This window comes from Cinclus cinclus, chromosome 6 (genome assembly GCF_963662255.1).
Source record: "Cinclus cinclus chromosome 6, bCinCin1.1, whole genome shotgun sequence".
Lineage (NCBI taxonomy): Eukaryota > Metazoa > Chordata > Aves > Passeriformes > Cinclidae > Cinclus > Cinclus cinclus.
The window spans coordinates 7,127,480-7,149,814 of record NC_085051.1 but is presented as its reverse complement, the minus strand read 5'-3'; the positions used below and the strand labels follow the sequence as shown (position 1 = coordinate 7,149,814).

The 22,335-nt window shown below is 40.5% G+C and overlaps 1 protein-coding gene across 4 annotated transcripts in view; it reads left to right on the top strand.

Moving 5' to 3' along the window:
• Positions 1-22,335, top strand: part of NAV2 (neuron navigator 2) — a 362,864-nt gene that overhangs the window by 206,312 nt on the left and 134,217 nt on the right. For all 4 annotated transcript variants that reach the window (XM_062495969.1, XM_062495968.1, XM_062495967.1 and 1 more), the window contains exons 2-3: positions 14,415-14,532; positions 17,804-17,856. In XM_062495969.1, the coding sequence (XP_062351953.1) occupies positions 14,415-14,532; positions 17,804-17,856 (171 nt within the window). The remainder of the gene's footprint in view (positions 1-14,414; positions 14,533-17,803; positions 17,857-22,335) is intronic.

Sequence of the window (22,335 nt, the reverse complement as noted above, 5' to 3'; positions counted from 1 at the left end):
AGTAGTAGTAAATTTTTCCCTTGTGCACTAATAAAATGAGGTTTGATGACCTCATGTGAAAACATACATCCTTCAAATCCTCTAGGAGCTTCTGAATCACAGTAAAGAGATCTGTATCTTTTGAAGGCACTACTGTTCCAACTTATTAGTATTCTTTACAGTGTGTACTGGGAAATGTTAGTTCCTGATGTTTTTGTATACTCTTCAGAAATGCCTCTGAAAGAATCTATGGACTTCTCATGTTTCAAAAACTAAATTGTGCTCTGATTTGATTGTTTTCTACTTTGGGATCTCTTAGCACTATGGCAAGAGTGGACGAGCTGACAGTAATTTCCATAAGGATCCATTCTTCCCAGCGCCTACTGTAGATACAAATTTGCCCTGTGGGGCAGAGCAGCTGCTGCCTCTGTCATCTCCAATATAGTTCAGGAAGATATTTTCTCTTTATTGGCCTTTGTGTCAGAGTCACTGTGATGGGGACAAGCCTGCACTCCCTTGATTCATGCCTGGAAAGTGTCACCCACCTTCTTAAAACAATGTCCATGTTTGAGAGCGATGGAACTGGCTCAGAACCACTCACTGATTGTCAGCTGCCTGGATCTGTATTCCTTGGAAAGTTTTGTCATTTTGCTGAGGCTGCCCTGTGTGTTCTAGTGCCAGATGCAGCCAGGGGTGAAAGGCTCATGCCTAGAAGTCTTGTTCCTCTAGAGTCCAGCAGTGATGGCTCAGGAGGAAACCTGCAGGAGGTATCTGGGAAGGTTATTTGTAGAGATAAAAATGAGTTTGCAACCTCATAATCGTTGTGGGATTGCATAAACAAAATTTTCAACCAGAATTACTGTCAAAGGTATAAAACTAACACTATAAAAATAACAGTTCTAGGAAATTCAGCAGTAGAATTGTTTTGTTCAAAAAGCAACGACAAATCCAAACAAAAAAACACCTTCAAAACCAGAAAAACCTCGAACAAATAACCAACCCCAAATCCCAGCCGTGAGCTGCTTTTTCTTTCAGGTTGTTTTAATTGTGGTTTTAATTTTCATTCACAACTAAACCATTTCCCCATAGCTTAATTCATTTGTTACAATTTCAACTTTTAGATGATGCTCCTAGCCTGCCTTTTGCAAAAAAGTGGCCTGTAACCTAAAATCTCAACGTAGTGCTACAACGGCTGCTGCAGCTTTCTTTTTTTTTTTTCCTTTTGAAGTTTATTTTTCCTGTTTCTGAAGTTTTAAGATTACAGAGCCTCAACTGTAGTTAAGGAAGAACTGGGCAAGTAATGCTATAAATAATAGTTGTTCGATCAGGGTAACAGGCAGCCAGTCCTGACAGTTCTTTTTTCCTTTTTCCCCCTCCTAGTGTTAGGATCACTGCAGTTAATTTCTGAATCAACATTTTATGCTGGTGCATAATTCACTTTTTTTCCTTCTTCTTTTCTCAGACATGCTCTTTGTTCTGCATTCCTCCAACCCTTGCTCCAGGCAGAAAAGAATAACTGATGTTGCTAATGTCCCTGAGCCTTGTTTCTGTGCCAGTAGGATCTGTCCTCGGAATGATTACCAGTAAATTGCTCTGATTTTATCTGCAGCTAAGCCATGATCTTATCTGATGTTATTTTAAACCATGCTTAGTTTCATACATAGGTGGGCTTTCATCTTCATCCTGTGGGAATATTTGACCACATCTATAGCATGGATCAAAGTGAATGTTGTCATCTGAAGGAAAACTAAGCATTTACCAAGTTTTTTTTAAAAAAAAAAAAAGTCAAATGTTTGATTTCTATGGCTCCCAGTAAAATGATCACAAGGATTAGTTACAGGAGTTTATTACCTGTAAATTCCATATAATTTTTCTTCTCATTAAACCCTTTATTCAGTTAGTTCTAACAACATAAGTTTGCTGGAGGAACACTTTCCTAGGTGTAGGTGTTCAGGCAAAAGCAGGACTAAATGGGAAACTAAATGGATACCAGAGAAAGGGACTGTGTAGGTGTGTGTAAAATTACATTCGAATTTGAGTTATGGAGATCCCAGTGAGGGTAGGCAGCCATCATTGCCTTGTGCTTTCTGAATTTTCCAGAGCTTGGAGGTCTTTTGATCAACCTCCTGGCTGCATATAATTCTTGAAGGACTATTATTAATAATAATAATAGAAATATTTCAACCATTTACGTTTTAAAAAAGGGATGTATGAAGTAAAATCATAAGGGACTGATAATAGTCTTAGCCTGGTATAGGTCATAATGTTCAAGACTTGGAAATTCCCATTAAATATCTTTATGTTAAAACTCTTTCTGCTGGAAATAGATGAAGCCTGCAGTTGATCTGCCTCTTGCCAGTTCTATTAATGGACTGTGCTATATTTATATATATTTCTGAAGAAAGCTTCAGGAGCAGTGCAAGAATTATTCCTTTTGCTTGAATGATTTTTTTCAGGAAGGTACAGGAGGCTTTCAAGTGGCTGATGGCTCTGTGAGGGAGCTCCCAGACAGAGATTCCCAAACCTGCTGTACCTGTGGGAATTGTGCCTGTACTGTCACTTCTTGATCAACCATAAAATCTACCTTTACATTATTAATTCTGGACTGCTGTAAGTCTTACTTTACTGGATTTTTTTTTTTAATGCAGGTGTTAAAAGTTCAGTATCAGAATTTTTAGCAAAACCCTACAGCATTGATATTAATTGCCAGATCAATGAAAGCACAGGCTGGTGTCACTTTAGTGAACCTCTCTAATTAGGAGCATAGGATTTGCCATCACAGATCAGGCCAGTGGTTTACTGAGTCTATGAGCATCCTGCCTGCAGCAGTGCCCACAGCAGCTGGCTCTGGTGGTAGTAACATCCCCCCTCCCTCCTTCTCCAACAATGCAGAAGGTCAGTGGGAAATGAAAAAGCAGAATTTCCCTCTTGTATTGTGCAGGGAATCATTCTTCATCCCAAAGACAGTAAATTGGTAACTGGAGTCTTGACCAGCCTGCTTGTAAGTGGCCTTTAGGGATGAAAATTACTGATTGTTTATATAGTCCTAAGCTAAACTTAGGTACAGAGGTTTGCTCCTTCCCATTAGGAAGGGGTGTTTCTTAAGTATTTATAAATACTTTGTACATTTGATTGAAAAGGTATTTGTGACACAGACTGTAGTGGAGAAGAGGGAGCTAAAATTTTTTCTATAAGATCTGCACTCTAGAGCTTTTTTCTTATATTCTTTTAGTCTGCATCATAGCTGGGGACACTGCCCTTCTTTGCCCCTTTTAATCTGATCTTGTGCCAAATGTGTAGCTTTAACTATTGCCAATTTTCTTCTGTCTAATTGGCATATAGATCATGATGTAGAAAGCTCTCCCAGCCTTCTAAGTGGAAGCAGGAGGAACAAAGCTGGAAGCAGGGTCAGCATTGACAATTTAATGTAATTTAGAAAGTTATCAGTCAGTGGAAGATTCAGTTAGATTTGTATCTGTGAAACAGATGGCCAACTGCAAGACCATTAGATTAGGTTTGTTATGTTTGTGGAAATTAATTCAGCAATTTATTTATTTTTTTTTGTTTGGGGAAGGAAAAAAGAAACAACTTTCAAATGCTTACCAGGAACAGTTAATAAAGATGACCTTATTTCCTGTAAAATATGGCAAACAGCTTGTGATCCCAGGTAGGCAGGAAGCTTTTTTTCTGTAACCTGATTTCTGGGCTGTGGCAATATAGTCAATGACATAAAACCCAAGAAATGCTTCCACCTATGTATAGATGGTTGTTAGTATATTCAAAGACAAGAATTTGGCCTCAAGATCTCATTAACAAAACATTTAGGGCCAGACACCTGTGTGGGCTGCATCCCCTCATCTGTATGTTGATGCAAATATATACAAATATTTCCTTCTTCTCTGAAGAGTGAGGACCAGATTTCAAAAAGGTGGGAGATCTGGCACTTGTTCAGTCTTTTTAAAGCTATCTGAAATTTTCTGAAAGATTGGTTGTTTATTTTGATGGCTAGGAGGAAGATGAGTTCTTGGGATAATGTGGCTCTAATGGGAGAAGCTGGATCCTTCTGACATTAGTCTTTTTGTGCGTCTTTGGGATGGAGTCTTTGCCACACAAATTAATGCTCAGCTGTCACAAAATATTTTTCACTATCTTAAAAATGCAGCTTAAAATAAAAATAGGACTTTCAAAAGTAGGTCACACCTAGGATTTGTCTAGCCAACTGTCCCATTTCTGACAGTGCCCAGGAGCCAGAGGAGTGTTAGAAGTAGAAATATGGGTAGAAGATAAAAAACGTCTTTGGAAAAGTAATTGGCTCCTTCTCATTCTTACTCTTACCATCAATAAGCTTTAGAAATAATGGAATTAATATGTCATTATTTAACTACCAACTTCAGTGCTGTTCAGCACTTCAGCATTCCTGTTCAGAAGAGTTAAATGTGCACTCAGTAACTTAAGAATTGGGTATAGCCTTGCAGCAGTCATGTGGTCAAGTCTTTGCTCAAGTTTGGGTCTTGTTTCCTCCTTTCTTCATTCCTTCCATCTCCAGATTTTGCATTGATCTTACTTGGCAGATGAAGTGATGGATGGGTTGTTGGCCTTCCTCACTCAGCTGCAGTGATTTTTCATCCCTGTGCTGGTTGCCTGTTGCTTTATGTCGTTCCAAGTGTCAGAGAGCGCTGCCTCTCGCCGGCTTCTGGCAGCTCCAGAGGCATTACCTCTCCTGAAAAGCCTTGGACACTGAACTCAATTACATTTTACAGAGGGAGGAAAGTAGTGCAGATGACTTAGTGTTTCTTGAGTGGCATTGGAGAAACACTCTGTTTCTGCAAGAGGAGGATATTTGGCTGGTGACTGCAGTGTTGATACGGACTGAGCCTACCCAGGCCCTGGATTTGAAGTCTCATTTTTGTCCATCAAGTGCTAAGCAGACCCAAAAGGGAATGTTGGCTAGTCCTTCTTGGCTAAAGGAGGACTAGGATTTGGTGTGAGATCAAGGCCAATTTCTGTAATTCCCTAATCCCCACAGCAAACTGGTTTTGTTAAAAATTAAGAAAAGCTTTTGCAATGTTTCCTGGCCTCAGTGTTTGGATCAAATACCTTTCATCTTCATACACTGCTAGGAGTTGAAAGGGTTTAGTATCATGTGCCCTAGAAAATAATTTTACTTTTGCTTGGAGTTGCTTCACATCTGTGAAAGTTGTTTTGATGAATTAATCCTCTAAGCAATCAAGAGAAAATGAAATAGAGGAGTGAGTTTGTTCTTAAAATGCCACATGGCAAATCAGGTTCCATTTCCAGCCCTCTTCAGATTATTATCTCTTGGATATTGTATCTTTTCCTTGCCCTTTTTTCCTCAGAGTCCAATCCAGTGGAGATAGTTCATCTGTTCTGATCCCTCCTGTGGCCATGGCTTTCTGCCCAGAGGAGATGATGCTGCAAACACGCAGATTTGTGACCCCAGGTGAAAAAATACTGATGAAATTACAGCAGCTGTTTGGATCTCTGTCATAGATCTTTCCAAATAGAAAAAATGGGTCTGTGTTTATTAGAAGAGTTCAGAAGACTTATTTACTGTCACGAGCCAAGACTGCGTGGAGTTCTGGGAGGTGATCGCGTCGAGTGTTGGGCGCTCACAGCAGAAGCTCTAAGGCTGCAGCAGCCTGGAGTTAGACCCTTCTCCCATCTTCAGTGGTTTTGGGGGGAACACGTGCAAACTTCCCCCCTCTCACACTCAGCCTGGTGCATTAGCAGAGCTGCTGCTCACAGCACAGTCCTGAGCACATCGGAGCCTCCAGCCCTCTGAGCTGCTTGGGCAGAGCAGCTACTTCATGGCACAAGTACATCGTGTTCTCCTCAAACCCCATCAGAGCCCCTCTCGCCCCCACCTCCCCAAAACAAACACCCACCTCTGCCACGGTGAGGGGCTGTGCTGGGGGGAGAGCTGATGTGGAGACACTGTGGCTCCCGGGCTGTTTGCTTTTCGTGGAGCACTTAAAAGAGCCGCATGGATCTGACTCTGGCAGGAGAGTGCCTTTTGAAAAATCAACACTGAAAATGTCAGACATCTATCCTTCAGCTTGGCAAGAGAGGAGGTGAAGCAGCCCTTCCTTCTCACCTTGGCAGCGTTGGCTGTGTTACTTTTTTTTTAATATAAAGAATTCCAGCCAAGCATCCTACAAGTGCCAATTCTCTGTATTTTTAAGGAATGCCAGCAACAGTGGTCAAACCGTGGAATTAGGGCTGACTTGAACGTGGTGAGGTCTTGCCAGAGGGCAGGCAGCCCTTGCTGCACCAGGTTGTCTGTGTCCATTCCAGGTCTCGTTCAGCCTGATGCTTTTTAGCTTGCGTTTGTGATAGATAAAGCCTTCAAATATTGTGAATGTCTTAAAAAGGGGTGTACCTGGAGATTTATGTCATGCAAAATCTTGGGTTTCCTAATAGAGCACAAATTTCCATAGATGTTAGGAGCATTTACATGAAGGAGATTGCCTCTATAATAGGTAGAAAGCCTTCTGATTGTAAAACCACAAACAACCCAAAACAACAACAAAACAAAACAGTCCCAACAAAACCCCAATAATTTCTGTAATTGTTCTTTTAATGCCTAATGTTTTTGTCCAACACAGAAGACCTGCTCAGCTTTATTCTTGCTATAAATAGCTTTGATATGACAAAATATACTGATCCTGTTTGAAATTGATGCCAAACATTGGAGCTCTCTGTTAGAGACCATAGTAAGAGAAGGGAGCAGTGGGGGTATAAGGGAAGAGCTGCAGGAGGGGTGGGAGCTGTAAAGTGTGACTGTGTCAGAAATCTGAGTACAGTGCATGCGTGTCTTCAGCTAAAATTAACCACCCAAGCTTCACATGCCAGCATATATATAATCATTTAACTGTGGACCCCTCGAGAAGGAAGAGCAAGCTGGACTCAAGCAGAATAGATTCACGTTAAATATGCCAATAAGTAGTATGACCTTCCAGGTCCCTGTTCGTGGGAGAAGTAAATTTTCCTGTGATCATTATAAAACAGTAAGCAGCTCTTGGCTCCTCAATCATGGCAGTGGTGCTGTTGAACAGTAACTAACTTCAGCCTCAGAAATGTTGTTTTGGGTTTTTTTTTTTTCCCTTTCTTCTGCAGCTTCTTGGGATTTTCTGTGGTTTCTCTTCTGAGTAGATATGTGTCACCTTTTCAGATAAGCCCTTTTCTGTCGCTGTTTGTTTGTGGGAATAGATGTAAATGGGTGTATTTTGTGTATGAGAACTGTGATACTTGAAAATAACTTGCTGAGCACTTCAAGTGACTTTTTGGAAAACACTGAAAAAAAAAATAGTGCGTTTTCTGCTCTTGTTCTCTGAGCTAGATTATAATTTGTTGGCGTGAGATCAATTCAGTTGTTTCACCGTGGCCAAATGTGACTTGGAATGGGTTTTGCCGATCAGCTCAGCAAACTAAACTCTATTTCACTTGGGGAAAGGCGACGGGGTCGGTGCAGGTGTGAATGCAATCTCATTTCATTCAGGACTTGATGGGGTTTTTTTGCAAGGGTCTAATAAGAGAGCGGCCACCTGCTTGGCGTGGTGTGTGTGTCCCCAGCCTGACAGGGATCTGTGTAAGGCAAACGTGGATAACGGGAGCGCTGAGAGCGCGCCGTGCCGGGTGCCGGCGCTGTCACTGTCCTTGCTTCACCTTCCAGGCTGCTCCAGAGGAAAAGGCTGCTCTGGTGAGAAATATCCGGCCCTCTGTGTAGGCAGCACCTGTCAGTAACAGCGTTCAGAACCTTTGCAACTGCGGGGGAAAAAATGGAATTCTCTCTTTGCTCCTCTTTTATATTAAATGTAGTAAAATATTCAGTACAGTAAGAGTAGGAAAGGTGCCAGCTGGCCACTTGAAAGCATGATGCCTTTTTGGTATCCACCAAATATTTGCTCTAAACACACTCGGTGCCTGCTCTGAAGTGTGGGTGATCCAAGGCTCTATTCCTGGAAAGGTTGCAAGCATACTAAAATTGACACATATGCTTGGCTCTGTGTGCTGTGAGTCAGCCCATGGCTTTTGAATAGTAGTCATATGCATGACAAAAGCCCTCCTCAGTTGGGAATAAGGCTTTAAAGAGAGAGAAATAAGTAATCCCAGTGGTGTTTAAATTACCCATTTCTCTATTTAACTTCCAAAGTCTAATTAATGTACACAAGTGTCCAGTAAAATGCAATATTCAGAAAAAATATCCCCCACCAACTGGGTAATAATTCAAAGCAGTTGTAACAAACACTTGCACAGCTGAGTAGAATGAGTAGTTTAGTTGAGTTGCCTTAAGAAATGGGGAAAAAAAAAGGGGTGGGGGTGGGGAAAGCAGAGCAGAGTTACCTCTGTTTCCCCAGAAATGTGGGAATCAAGTGGGAATTGCAGATGGTTATAGATCAGTTCTCAATAGTTGATGATAACTCAAAAGTTACAGCACTCTGGGTAGTTTAGAATACTGGCATCATATTAGATCCAAATCAGTAGGTGTACGTGCATATGTGTGTGACAGCTGTGTTTAGGGGATTGCACATCATAGAACCAGAGTGGTTTGAGTTGGAAGGGACCTTCAACATTATCTCATTCCAACCCCCTGCCATGGGCAGGGACACCTTCCACTAGCCCCATCCAACCTGGCAAACAGTGACTTCCCAGGAAGGTAATCTTGCTGTCTCACCTCCCTGCTAATGTGGATACACCTTATCCATCCTGTGTCCTGCTTTTTAAGCCTTTGTTTTGCTTTATTTTGCAAAATCTTATATTGGGTGAAAAAACATGAAACAGTCTTTTGGGATAGCAGTGCAAAGCTTTGTTTATTCTGGAAGAGTCGGCATTACCCTTTTAGTGGGATTTGTGTCTTGGTACAGATGTAAAGATAGACTTCTATGGGATTTAAGAAGCATGTAGGGGTAACTGAAGCCACATATTGTAATCAATCTTTGAAAAAAGGTCTGTGACAAATGCTGTTAAACTGGATTTTTAAATTATTTTTTTGCCATGTGCTTCCTTGTTGTCCTTTTGTCATTAACTTAGCAAAATGTTGTTAGGGTCATAATCTCTATGCACTTTCAAAACAGCCATTGTCCTTCCTGTGCTCCTTTGGAGCCAGAGATGCTTCAGAGGGATGGGTTTTTCAGCTAAACCTTTGGCTTTAGCTGTTTAGCTCTGAGCTGTTCAGTGTGGTATCTGTTAAATGAGATCACAGTGTTGGACTGTAGCATGGATCAGCAGGAGACTGCAGTTAGTGTTACCAGTCAAAAATTGGGATTTCGTGACTCCACATGTGCAAGCCCCGTGACACTGGGCAGCAGTGAGTATCTCACGGGCTTTTCCAAAACCCCATCGTGTTGTAAGGACTGCAGGCATTCCCCTTTGGTCATCTCAGTGTGTTGTGGCTATTTTTAGGTTTGGTGGTGTTTTTTTTTTCCCCTGTGAACTTCAGCAGGCAGTGTGGCTTGGTTAGCAGCAGCACAGGCACTGCATTGTGGTGGCTCTTCTGGAATGGGAGTTTGTCGGTGTGACTAACCCTGCTATTCAATAATGAAAAAAGCCTTGCTCTGCTCTAATTATGCCACATGATGTCAAAAAGATATTCTTCAGCTGTTACCAGATTCATGAGAGCCTGATTCATGATAATTATTGGGAGAAAACAATCGGAGTCTGATTAGTTCAGAACTGACATAGCAGGGGAAGGAAAGAAAGATTTGAAAATTTACTAGGGCGTTGATTATAATTAGATTTTTGTGTGTATGTGTGGAAATGATTAACAAAGAAGAGATTCAGGCCTGTTTCCTACTTGCATAGAAAAGAGACATTCTTTTCAAGTAGTTTCATGTGAATCCTTTTCTCTCCATGAGTGTATTTCATAATACTGACTCAGAGGCAAAAGCATCAGGTAGTTTCCACTTAAAGGAGACCAAGAGTACACGATAATACCTGACTCATTAACCTAATTGCAGCCTCTATGATACACTGGGTCTCTAAAGGATCTTCCTGGATTCATTGCTCCCTTGACTTTATTCATGCTTTGTATCCTGGTTTTGCTGGTCAGTTCTGCTCCCCAGCCTTCTTTAAGTGCTTGAGGGTGGCCGTGTGGGCTTGAACAAACAACCAGTTCTGCAAAAGGTACCTTTTTACTGGTTCAGTGTTCAGGTACAGGGCAGGTGGGCTCAAGGGTGCTGGGATGTGGTGGATGTGCTCTAAATGCTTCAGGAGGCTTGGAGTGCCCAGGAATTTTAGGGGTCTCCTAGCTGGAAAACAATATTCCTCTCTAGTCTGAAATGTGCTTTAAAGAAGCAGGTGTGAGGCTAAGGAAGGAGCAGTGGGGAGAAATCCTATTAAATTTCAAAATTCTTCAATGTTATTGATGGAAGACGGTGTACAGGCCTCTTTATTTACAGACAGATTAGAGAATCTTTAGAATTTGGATTATTTTTTTCCCCAAACCTGTTTTTTGCATTACTTTTTAGTGCGTTAGCTATCACTCATAATCTACTAAATATGTCCAGGATTGATACTTAGTTGTAATGCTCTTAATTCCAAACTGGTGGATCAAAAGGGGGGTGAGATAGAGGAGAAAATACTTATCGCATATGTTTTTAATTTGTTCCCAGGTAATTGGATTCTTAAGTTCATATACTACAAAGAAAAAAAAATAAATCTACCAAACAGCTGAGTCCACCTTTAACAAAAGCTGAGACTTAGACCCCAGTTAAACATTAACCTGACTTGGACACAAAGACCTGCTTATGGTGATAATTTCCAAATCACCATGTTCACTTGATTTTTTGTAACCAAAGTAAGGAAGCTGCCTCCAGTGATTTTCATACTGTGTGGAATCACTGAAAAGATTTAAAAGCCCATACTGGTGTGTATTATAAAGCAGTATCTCTTGGGTTGTAGTGGGTTGAATATTTAATATCACAAGATTTTTATATTTTTTAATTAGGCAACTGTTCAGGTAATTTTCACATGAATATTCAAACACATGACTTCATACCCATTTGCTGAAAATACCTGAGGAACACTCTTAGTTGATGTGCAGAGAGGAAAATGGAACGTTTCTCAGCAGTGTTTTCTTACTTCTTTTATTATTGTTTTTCCAATTATTTGCCTGGTTTTGAACATTTGAAAACACTGTGTGCTTTGAAATGTATTTCATGTATCTAGAAATAGCAGCCATTGTGCAATTTTTTTTGTCTACTTATTTGTATGGAAAAGGAAAAGAAACATTAGAAATGTATTTGTGTGGTACATTACAAAGACTTGCAACAAACAGGTTTTGAAAACATCCTGGAAAGTTTCAATGATTAGCTTAATATATGGCATAAAAATCAGTGGTGACCACGAGGAGCTGCTACAATTAACCTGTATGCCTAAAAATGCTTCAGAGCTTGTAAATATATGGCCAAAGCAGTTAAAAAATAATAATTTGCATGTTATGCAAACTGCAAAATAATGTTGTGTGATAGCATTTTTAAGAGAGGCACAGGTTTATTATATCTGTGTTTTCCTGTGAAGTGTTTTCCTAAACAACTCATGGAATGAAATAATATTCCACATCCTTAAATACCCCAGAAACAAATGCTTCCTCCATACTGGTGTGCATTTCATAATAAGCACAAAAGCTCTGCTTGTAGCAGGCTGACTTCAGCACCCAAAGTGGGGTTTACAAGAATAATTTGCCATCAGAGGGAATTTCTTTTTGTGTTATCACAGACAGTGAATCAAGCAGCAGGTGTTTGGGCTCTTCCAAGTTGTCTCCTTTACCAGGACAATTTAAGGGAGTTTGGGGATTTCTTTGATGCAGTTCTGTTTTATCTCCAGGATATGAATATAAGATCTGGTGTTCCTAGGGCAGTAGGAAGCAGGTACAGGACAGCAGCTTTGCAATGCCAGCCATGCATTCTTACACTGTTATTTGACTTAAAAATCAGTCCTGACTAGCTCTCGAGGTCTTCCTGTTGCTGAGATGTCAGGCTCTGCCAGGAGGAGCCTGCTCCTGTTTTAACTCTAGGGCTGATCCAAGGATTTGTCTCCATCATGGAAATGATCCAGGATGAAACCGATGCATCAAAGTATAATCTTAAATTTTCTGAAAGTCTTTCAGTGATAAATTAGGACATTAATTGCAGCCCTCCCATTAAAGGAAACGTGGTTATTGTGTTTGATAAGTTCCTTGTCAGCTGAATTGCAGGGATGGGGTGGGGGGGTGGACTCTTGCACTTGCAAAGTAAATGGTTTACAACCTGTTTCCTCATATGTCTTCACTCCTAGATAAGAAAGCTAAAACCATGTGGCAGAAAAGTAGGTTAAGTCAATCCTAGCTCCTTGAAGTCTTTGAATCTTTTAAAATATTTTCCTGTTATGGAAAATGTTTTCTTGTAAAAGGAGCCAAGGAACGCAATGTCTGGTTTATGTGGCGTGGGTTTTTTGCCCCTTTTCTTTTCTTGGTCACCTGGGGAAGTCACTCACGTGTACTCAGCCTTTATTTCATTGAGATGTTTTTCAGCTCTGGGTTTTTTTTTTCAGTGAGGTGTTCCAGCATGTTTTTCTGTTCAAGCCCATGACGCTGTTGGGGTAGGAAAGGCACATCCTGCTGCTCTGAAGGGGAAAGTAAAGGATAAATGGTAGAAAATAGGGGCATATCTTTCAGATACTAAGTGATTTGTTCATGGCTGCTACCAGTTGTGTTTTACAGGTTAAAAAAACCATACAAATTAAGACTTTATAACAAAAACAGCTCCAGTCAAAATCTCTGTTCTTCATTTTACCATATTAACATTAAGTCAGCAAGTGCAAGAGGAGTGTGAAATTATAATCCTTATATTACATCCAGGTTCCCTCTGTCTTGTGGCAAATACTTGCCCCCTAGACTTGGCAGCTGGCTTTTGATTCCCGTGAAGGAGGACATCATCACCACACTGGAAATGCAAGGCTTGAGATGCTTCTGAAATGAGTAGCCGGGGATCAGTAATTCAGAGGATCTGCACTGCTCAGCCCTGTGCCCTGCAGGATAAGAGGGATGTGGAGCCACTGGGGTGCCAAGGTGGTCCATGAAGGTGATCAGGGGGCTGCAGCTCCTCTCTCAAGGCTGGAGTTGTTCAGCCTGGAGAGCCACCCCAGGCTGCTCTTTTCTTTCTGTCCATCAGTAGCTGTGAAGGAAAACAGTATTTCCTGGGCAGTGCACAGGGAGGGCTTTCCCTGGGTTTTTGGGGACTGAATGCTGTTGTTCCCTCTGGGTCAGTGACTCTCACCTTGGTGTTGAGGCATTTGTCATCCCCGCAGGGGTTTGTAGGGTCTGTGAGGGTTGGGATGGCTCGTGATCCCAGAAGCACATTGAATCTACATCTGCTAACTGGTAGACTGGATTGGGATGAATGTGTTTCCAGTACTCTAGACACTCTTCAGAATAGGGGTGGACTTTAATATTTAGGTATTTGAAAAGTAAAATCCTGATATTTAATTGTTTTTACCCTGTTTCTTTGGAACATAACAGGTAATATTACAAAATCTTAATTTGGAATATTGTCCTGTGTTACGAATACTTTTATTTAATTCATAAGCAGAAATTCCTAATGAAATAATTTAGCTTCTTTTGATAAGCTAGCATGAAAAGTTTTCTAAGTTTTCTGATGATCTTGAATAAGTTGTGCTAGCATATGATGAGCAGTACTTAATACAAATAAAAGAGAGATTTTGGCTGCTTGGCGTGCTTAGTTTTCAGGTAATGCATTTTGAAATAAATTCCAGCAGCTGGGAGTTTGCTTAACAGGTTAAAAGTGATTTAATAGGCCTGTTTAACCTGTGAGATGGAATTGATTAGAATTGGTGGATATTTAGGACCTCTAAAAGTTTCTTTGGTAATACAGTAAAGGAGTTTCCTCACAATGAAACAAACTGCTGTATGGCTAATATCCACCAGTAGCCTTTCTGGGAGAAGAACTTTTAAAACTTTCTCAATAACAGCTGTGAAGAAAAAACGTCAAATGGAAAACAAACAAAAAACAAAACAAAAAAAAAAAAAAAAAAAAAAAACAAAAAAAAAACCAAAAAACAAAAAACAACCCAAACTTGGGTGGAAATTGGAATCTCTTATGCACACTCACTGCTGCTGTGGAATATTCTGCTGACCTCTTGATGGTCCATTCAAGCTGTAAGGTGTTCAGGAGCTTGCTGTCATCTGCCCTGAGCTTTGATGTCAGGTTGCTGAATAGAAAAATTCATCCTACAGTAAGCTGAACACTTGATCTGCACAAGGCCTTGAATTTTAATGCTGTTGACTTGTTTCGAAGAGGGGAAGGAAAAAAAAAAGTGGTGATCTCAAATCAGCCTTTTGGATATTGGGAGAAACAATTCTCATTTTCCAGGTTGTGTTATGATTAATAGTTTATTTTTGTTTGTCTGTCTCCTAACAGATTTATACGGATTGGGCTAATCACTATCTAGCAAAATCTGGTCACAAGAGATTGATAAAGGACCTACAGCAAGATGTGACTGATGGAGTCCTGCTAGCTGAAATAATCCAAGTTGTAGGTGAGTGGCTTTCTGTGTTTGTTCCAAGTATCCACCAGCTCGCTCAGACAATCCCTTTTTATCTTCTACACTAACAGAGTTCGTGGGGAGGGAGAATCTGTCAAACTGCATGGAATTAGGTAGATCACGTTCACTGAGAAGCTTTGCTAATTAATTAGAAAAAGCCTTGTCTTGTAGTGGAAAAATATTGGATGTTGCTGATAAGATCTCCTGACACAGTAGTATAACTTCACATGGCTGAATAAAAAAACAAAAAAAAAAAAAACCCCAGATTTTTTTTTTCTGCTAGGATGCTCTTAGTCCTCAATATTTCTAATACCTCTTGGGTACTGGTCTGAATATAATTAACAGTGATACTGTCTCCTGTGTTGAACCTCTTGCCTCCAGTTGGATTTGGGAGATCCATATATACAGCTGGGAAAGGAGGAGCAGCATAATTTTTGTGTGGCAGAAAAAGAAATCTTTCGTAACGAGTTTTCAGATGAGGAAGATCACTTATCATTAGGACAAATCTCAAGTGCAGCCTCTGTTATTTTATCCAAAGCCCTTAGTTCTTTTAAATTAGTGCATTAATGCTTGCAGATGATGAAAGTTCTGAACAATTTTCTCCGTGTAGAGCTACATATTGTCCCTCTTCCCTTGAGCCTGGATCCTTCATTAGTTCCTTCAGAGGCTCATCCATCTGGTGCTGGGGATGCCACAAAACACATGCATGGGCCGATGGAGATGGATGGAATGGGAAAGCCTGCTGATGGGAATTAGGACAGCCATTGTTAGGAGCAAACAGACAGATTTGAGATGCAAATTAAGAAGCCAGCAATGCAGGAACAGGACATCAGTGCATGCATATTTATTGTGTGTGTTTGAGGTGCTGTGAGGGAGCTGCTTCTGGGTTTAAGGCAGGGATCTGCAAGCCCTGCTCTGGGATGGCACTGTGAAGCATCTTCCAGTGATTCTGCTGGGATATGTTAAAAAATATTTTGTCTCTGCTGTACAGCAACGTAGCATAGTAAATCTGCCGTGCAGTTGCAGAGGTGTAAAAACAGGCCATGCATGAATTGATGATTGTGTGTGGACAGGTATTCACTATGAACAATGCTCCTTCCTATATCCGTTTCCTTTAATAGGAGAGGTTTTTGGAAACCCAGGAGCAGTTAGCTGTTGATTCCTTTCATGCCTATCTAGCTACCCTGCCTTAACACAGCTGTAGGAAATTTCTGCCTGAGAACTTGCGTGCAAGAATACCACCGCCAAAGTGTGCACGTGGTTCCTTCTACCACCAAATGTAGCTCTTTGAGTATTGACTGGTGAAAACCCTTATGAAATTCAAATTATTCCTTCTAAAATACATAACCAGTTATTGCTTTGATCACCTTTACAGTTTGTTGGGTCTTTTTTTTTTGGCCGTTTTTATAGCTGCCTTTTGGCTAATATTTAAGAGAAGTTCTGCAAGGTTTCAGAAGTTGAAGTATGAGGAGAAAGATTTCTTTTTCAAAGAACCTTTTTCATGTGAAAGAAGGGTCATATTTAAACATTCTGAGTTTAATCATCCAAATTAATAGTGAAGAAAGGTAATTTGTATCTGCTCTGTATGGCTTTAGGCAGCTGCATCTCATTGTCACAAAGATGAGGAGGGCATTCACACCTAGAAGCAGCTTTATCTGTAGCCTGCAAAATCCAAGCTTTTTCCCTAACTACATAGTAAGAAAGCTTTGATATGCAGTGCAGGAGAGGGTTTTTTTATGTCATGGTGTGCTATGGGTAGAAGCAACTATTTGCAAGTCAATTAAAATGTATTCACATCATTCTTGTTTATCTCAGCTCAAAATTTATGAGCATGTAAGAGAATGTGTAAGAACTATATGCCTTAGTAATGCCATATAAACATAATAGCTGTGTTTAAATCCATGAATGCAGATACACTGGGTATGACTTGGGTTCTTGGAGGTATCTCTGTACACATGTTCCAAACAAGAGACATCGCATTCACAAGTTTGTTAGTCTCCTTTCTAGTAACTGTGAATGGTGCTGATTTATAGGAATACAGCTATCAATTCTTAAGTGTTATAAATTGAGTTGATGGAGATGTTGCATTGGTACTCAAGTGAGAGATGGTAAATATTATGAGATGGGTGCACAGGGCTTGAAAAAATGGGATTTAATTAATTTGTCTTGGTTTCTGTATGACCAAAGCCAAGATGGAATTCCTGGAAGCAGTGTGTGCTCTTCATGTGTAGGGGCTAATGGACCACTCTGGGGAACACACTGTGGGTTTAGCTGCAGTCTCTTTCAGATTAGCATCAGTTTTTCTTTACATTGCTGTGGGATAAAGCAATGTGGGATAAAAGTGTGCTGTGACACTGATATGTAAAATGGGATCTATCAGGCAAGAGTGAAGTTGTGTCACTGGTTTATTTCTCATGGCTATGACTGCTACTGGCATATTGTGTCAAACGTGATCCTCCTAACTGAGGGAAACCAGGGAGTGGGATGGAGTTCTGGCTGATATTCTGAGAATACGTGGGACTGCTAGAAAATACAACTTTTAATGCCTGAATCAAATGGGATGTGAGCGCCTGCCTTTATTACAGTGAAAAATCTGTGGGAAACTGAACTTTGGCTGTAACTGGTTCTTCAGACTCAAACAAAATCATTTCAGCATCCGAGCTGAAAGGTGAAACTGAGAAAACTCAGACTCTAAGGCAAACATTATCCACCTCAGGGATTTCATTGTTTCACCTCTGACCTTAAAGATGGAAACTGCCCTTCTGCAGGTTGGGGTAGCATGTAAGCCATGGTCAAGAATCTTGAAAAGTTGTTTCACGATTTGTGCTTTAAAAAAAAAAAAAAAAATTATTATAAATTTCCCATTTGGATTTAAATCCTGTATTCACTCTCCAAGCAAACCCACTGCCATGCTGACATCCCTATATGTGTAGTGCCCACTTTTCCGCCCAGCAGTGATTCAGCTTCCAGAGGTCACATCTTTCCTGTAGTTTAAAGGAATTCCCCTTGTCACTGTACAAGAGGTTGTCAGAGCAGTTGGCTTCTGCCCCAGCTGTCTCTGGAGGCACGACCCAGTAGAGAACTCCAGCTGCTTTTTTTCTTTTTGTGGCTCTCAGTGTTTCACACATTCACTTGGACTGGACAGCTACAATCCAAACCCCTTTACTGACCTGGCAGCAAATTCTCAGGAAATCATTAGAATAAATGCCCTTGCTTTAGGTTTTTTTTTGCCTTATTGCCTCTTTTTTTTTTCTTTGCTTTTCAGCAAATGAAAAGATTGAAGACATCAATGGCTGCCCAAAAAATAGGTCTCAAATGGTAAGTAGTAAAGTGGTCTGTTGTTTGTGTGTGCATGGCTGAGTGATAGGGTGGGATTTCAATGTCTGGGACTTCTAATAACAATTTTTAATTAGTTTTTCACAGTAGTGAACTAAAAGTATAATCTTCAGAACATTAATATTACGGTTCTTGCCCCAGTGTACTCCAGAGTAGTTGAATTAGGCCATATAATTTATCACATATTTACAATTGAGATTATTCTTACATTGCTACTTTATATTTCTGAAATATCACATAATTGAACAGAAATATATAGAAATAAATGAGATATTTGAAAGCATGATTAAGAGTTCCTATATCTTCTGAAATGAAACAAAGTAAATGAACAGTATGAATGAAATGAAAAAAATTCATAAAATTCAAGATGCAATTTGTTGACAGATAAGAAGTTGGTTTATATCTTGCTTGTATTTAATATTCAAACCTGGAGAACCAAAAGTCAGTCCAGCAAAATTAAAAGCATATAATACCTCAAGAGTATATTTGCTGTGAGTATTGCTGAATCTGAAGGTACAGCAGAATTTTATTAAGAAAAATAAATATAATAATAAATAATAAAATAAAAATAATAAAAAATTGTTTTTAAAAAGCATTTAAATAAAGAGCATTTAAAGTTTATTACACTGCAAACAAGGTTACTTCCTTCTGTATCTTGATAAAAAGTCATTTTACAACATAAATTCTAATATCTTCCTTTGGTATTGTAAATGCTTGCTTTGGGACACTTGGATAGCTGTTCTCTGTGTGAAGCTATTGTAATGTTTTTTATTTTTATGATTGTTTCTGACTGCCCCTACCTTCATGACTTCAATATGAGCACAGCTACACATGTAGTAAAATGAAATAAAGATTCAAGGAGAGCTTGACATCTTAAGTCAAAACCCACACTGTTCTGCTCTTCTCCGTTGGCTTTTTGTTGTTTCTTGGAAGTTATCAATCTTGTTGAAGCCATGGAGCAAGCGCTCTGTAAAAAGCAAGCCATCAGAAAGATTTATCATTGCTCCTTGCTGCTTTGAAGAGGGTGGTTGCTGTTCTTGCTGTAGCTACAGCAGCTGTCTGGAGTATAAATAATGAGGAAATTTTGACAATTGCTATAATTTAACATTCCACAAGTGTGTCGTAAGAACTGAATTTCATTCAGGACTGGAGGCTGTAGCCAGTTCCAGGATGTTGCAGCTAAAAAAGTCAGTTCAAGTCATTATTCTCAATGAAGAGAAAGTGTTGCTCTGTTGGACAGTGGGATGCATGTAGTAGGCTGCTTATGGAAGCTGGATCACGTTATAACCAGAGGCATGCAGGGGACATGTGCTGGGTCAGGAATGCTGGACAGGGCTGGAAGGACACATTTGGTCTGTGCTGCCTCCTCTGATGTTACCCCACTTGCTCATTCAGGAGGGTGCAGTGGGTGGGACAGTTCCCCCCACTCATGAGACCTGCAGCCACAGCTGGGCATCCCCAGCAGTTTTCCTCATGTGAGAAAAATGAGAATTATGCTTATGGCTTGCTTTTATCAGGTGCACATGCTTACAGAGCTCTTTGTCATCTGACTATAAAAATGCTGTTGTCTTCCAGAGAAGCTGTGGCTGCCCCATCCCTGGAAGTGTTCAAGGCTGGGTTGGAGCGGCTTGGAGCAGCCTGGGATAGTGGGAGGTGAAACTCTAGGTGATCTTTAAAGATCCTTCCAACCCGAATCATTCCATGATTTCTCTAAGGCAGAACATTGGAATCTTCATGGGGTGGTGTTCGTGCAGTTACTTGCAGGGTTTAGGGCGACAGCCCTTTGGCAGGTCCAGGACGAATACAGCAGTCTCATCCTTTGCATTTCAGTGCACTCTATTAACACAGCTTACAGGGTCCTGCAGAGTGTGGGAACTGGTGTCTGGTAACTCTGACTCACAGAGGTGGCAGAGGCAAGGCCATCCAGGTACTTAGGTAATGTCCAGATGGCCAGTCTTTTTCTAAATTAATCTTTCAGTTAAAAGTGTCCATATCCATATTAGAGTGCCTGAAAGGTGAGCAGCAGAGATGAGGACACTGGGAGGGATTTAAAAAAAAAAAAAAAGGCACCAATAAATGGAGATTTAACTTTGGTCATTGTACAGAAATACAGCAGATCTCAGAGGGAAGGAAGCCTTCTCCCACCCTCTTTTCCCTTTGTAGAGTCCCAATGCCTTGAGCAGACACATGTGAGCTGAGCTGTGAAGAATCAGCTCTCTCCCAGCCAGGTGTATCAGCTTAGAAAGCTGGACCAAATCCATTGAAGGACTTGGGGAAAAGAAATGTCTTCACTTTCACGTGGCAGAGTCCCAAGCTGGTGATGCCAAACCTGAGGGAACGCTCTGCAGAGCCAGATCCAGCCTCTCTGCCTTGTTCCCAGTGTTGGAGAGCATCAGGCAAATTGGCCCAAACTGAGCATTAGAGACAGCTTGGGTCTGTCAGGCTCCAAGCCAGTGCTAATAAGGCTTGTCAAGTAAAGTTTAGTACTGCAGAACCATGTGAGACCATCAGTGCTTATCAACCTTGTCCCTGTGCCAAAAATTACATGACAAGGACCCCACTGGCTCTGTGAAAAATCACTTAGGTGAGAACCTGTCCTCCCATCATCATCCTGTCTGGGTTATTCTGCTGAGGGGACTATCCCTGTCTTCCTTTCCTCCAGATAAAGAGTTGGCTGGCTTTTATATAATCTATTATAGACTATTCTATAGCTTGTCCTCTGCGTAAAATCTGTTTCAGGGTTTTTTTCCCCAAACCTCTATATTTTCATAGTGTAGATATTTGTCTAAACAAAAGCCTGTAATTCTGATGATTAGTTCCAGCTGGATGCAGAAAATACTGTGGGTAAGAGAGGATGTACTTGTATGGAGCACAGGCTCTGGGACCAAGAACATTTGGAGAGCATCGCAGCACTTGGGTTTTTTAAAAAAAGCCCAGAAAATGTTGGCATAGTTCTTGATAACTGGGTGAAGGACAATAAATCAAGGCCACTTTCCTGTCCTACACACTTCTGAAAAGAAGACTTAGGTGAATAAGTAGGGCTATCTGAGTAGGGCTATCTCTTCTAATATTGTTTGTTTATAGAGAAACAGTGATATTTTTCCTTTTTTTCGTATTTGCTTCTTGTTTGGGGCATGATTTTAGAATTTAACATGTGGCATCTTGCAGATTATGGGAGGGGTTAATACCTTTCCATTAGGTATTATAGCTTATTCTTACTGGTATGGATGCCTTTGCAAGTGCTGAATGCTACCTCTTGTAAAAGGGCTCATGCCACTTACATTATCATTTGTAAAATGATAAACAGAACCCAGAGTGTATGAGTTGCCTATGCTACCTTATATATGTATGAATATAGCAAAGCTAGAATGTGCTGAAAGGAAGAGGATTGGGGAACCTGTGGGTGGATACTCCAGACTTTCATCTTCCCATGTCTGGGGAAGTTGTGGGACAAGGACAGGACAAGAATTTGGAGCAGCAGAAAGGCATGTAGGCTTAACAAACACCACAGCACCTCCTATAAATAGGAGAGGAAATTACTGTGGTTCGCCTGTGGGTTGGTGCCCGGGCTTTAATATTTTTCAGGATCACTTTGTGTCTGTAAGTATCTGTTCTCAAATAGCAAAAGGGAGGTTGTTTTTTTTTTTTCATTTGTTGTCAGGAAGATTTTAAGAATCATCTCTCTCTGATGCAGACACCAAGCTGCAGTGGTAAACTAATACCACTCAGTCTTGCTGCTGCTGTTTGTCTTGCAAACAAAGGATCTTGTACTGACTGCAGTGTGGGTCAGAGCCAGCATTTCTTCCCAAGAACTGTATGGAAGTTGGGATGAAGGCCGTGTTTTCAGTACAATAATTTTCAAGGAAATGTTACTTCCATTGATGGGAATTTGACCATTTTAATATTTGACTGATTTCTTGTGTTCTGATAATGAGTTATTTTGTAATGTGTGTGACACCTAAGGAACAATTTGTATGGAAATTTTCCAGCATGATGGGGACCTTGGTTTTGACGTGAACAGTACTGAGAATATTAATTCAGCTGTTGGAGAAAGGTATCCACTCACCTCCTCAGTGTGATCCTTGCCAGCTCCATGAATTTTTATTGTTGAAAGAGCATAGATGTTGAAATCTCCATTACTGATTTGTGTGTATGGCATGTGTTATCCATATTTCCGTGTTCTCTTTCTCAAGAGCACTTTAATGAAGTGAGGTAAGTGCTGTGAGTGCTCCTGTGGTGTGGCCCATACTTACAGGAGATAGCTGGGCTCTCACATTTGTGGCTTGATTGGAAGGAATAATACAAGCTGAAATCATCTGCATGATCCGAGCAGCTCTCTATGTGTGTGAGGAAGGGAGCTGCTGCGTTATGTACAAATAACTAAAAATAGCTGCTCTATAAGTAAAAAACTTAGTTGCTTGTTTTCCCATGGAAAATAATTCTGTCTCTGCTCTTTGGGAG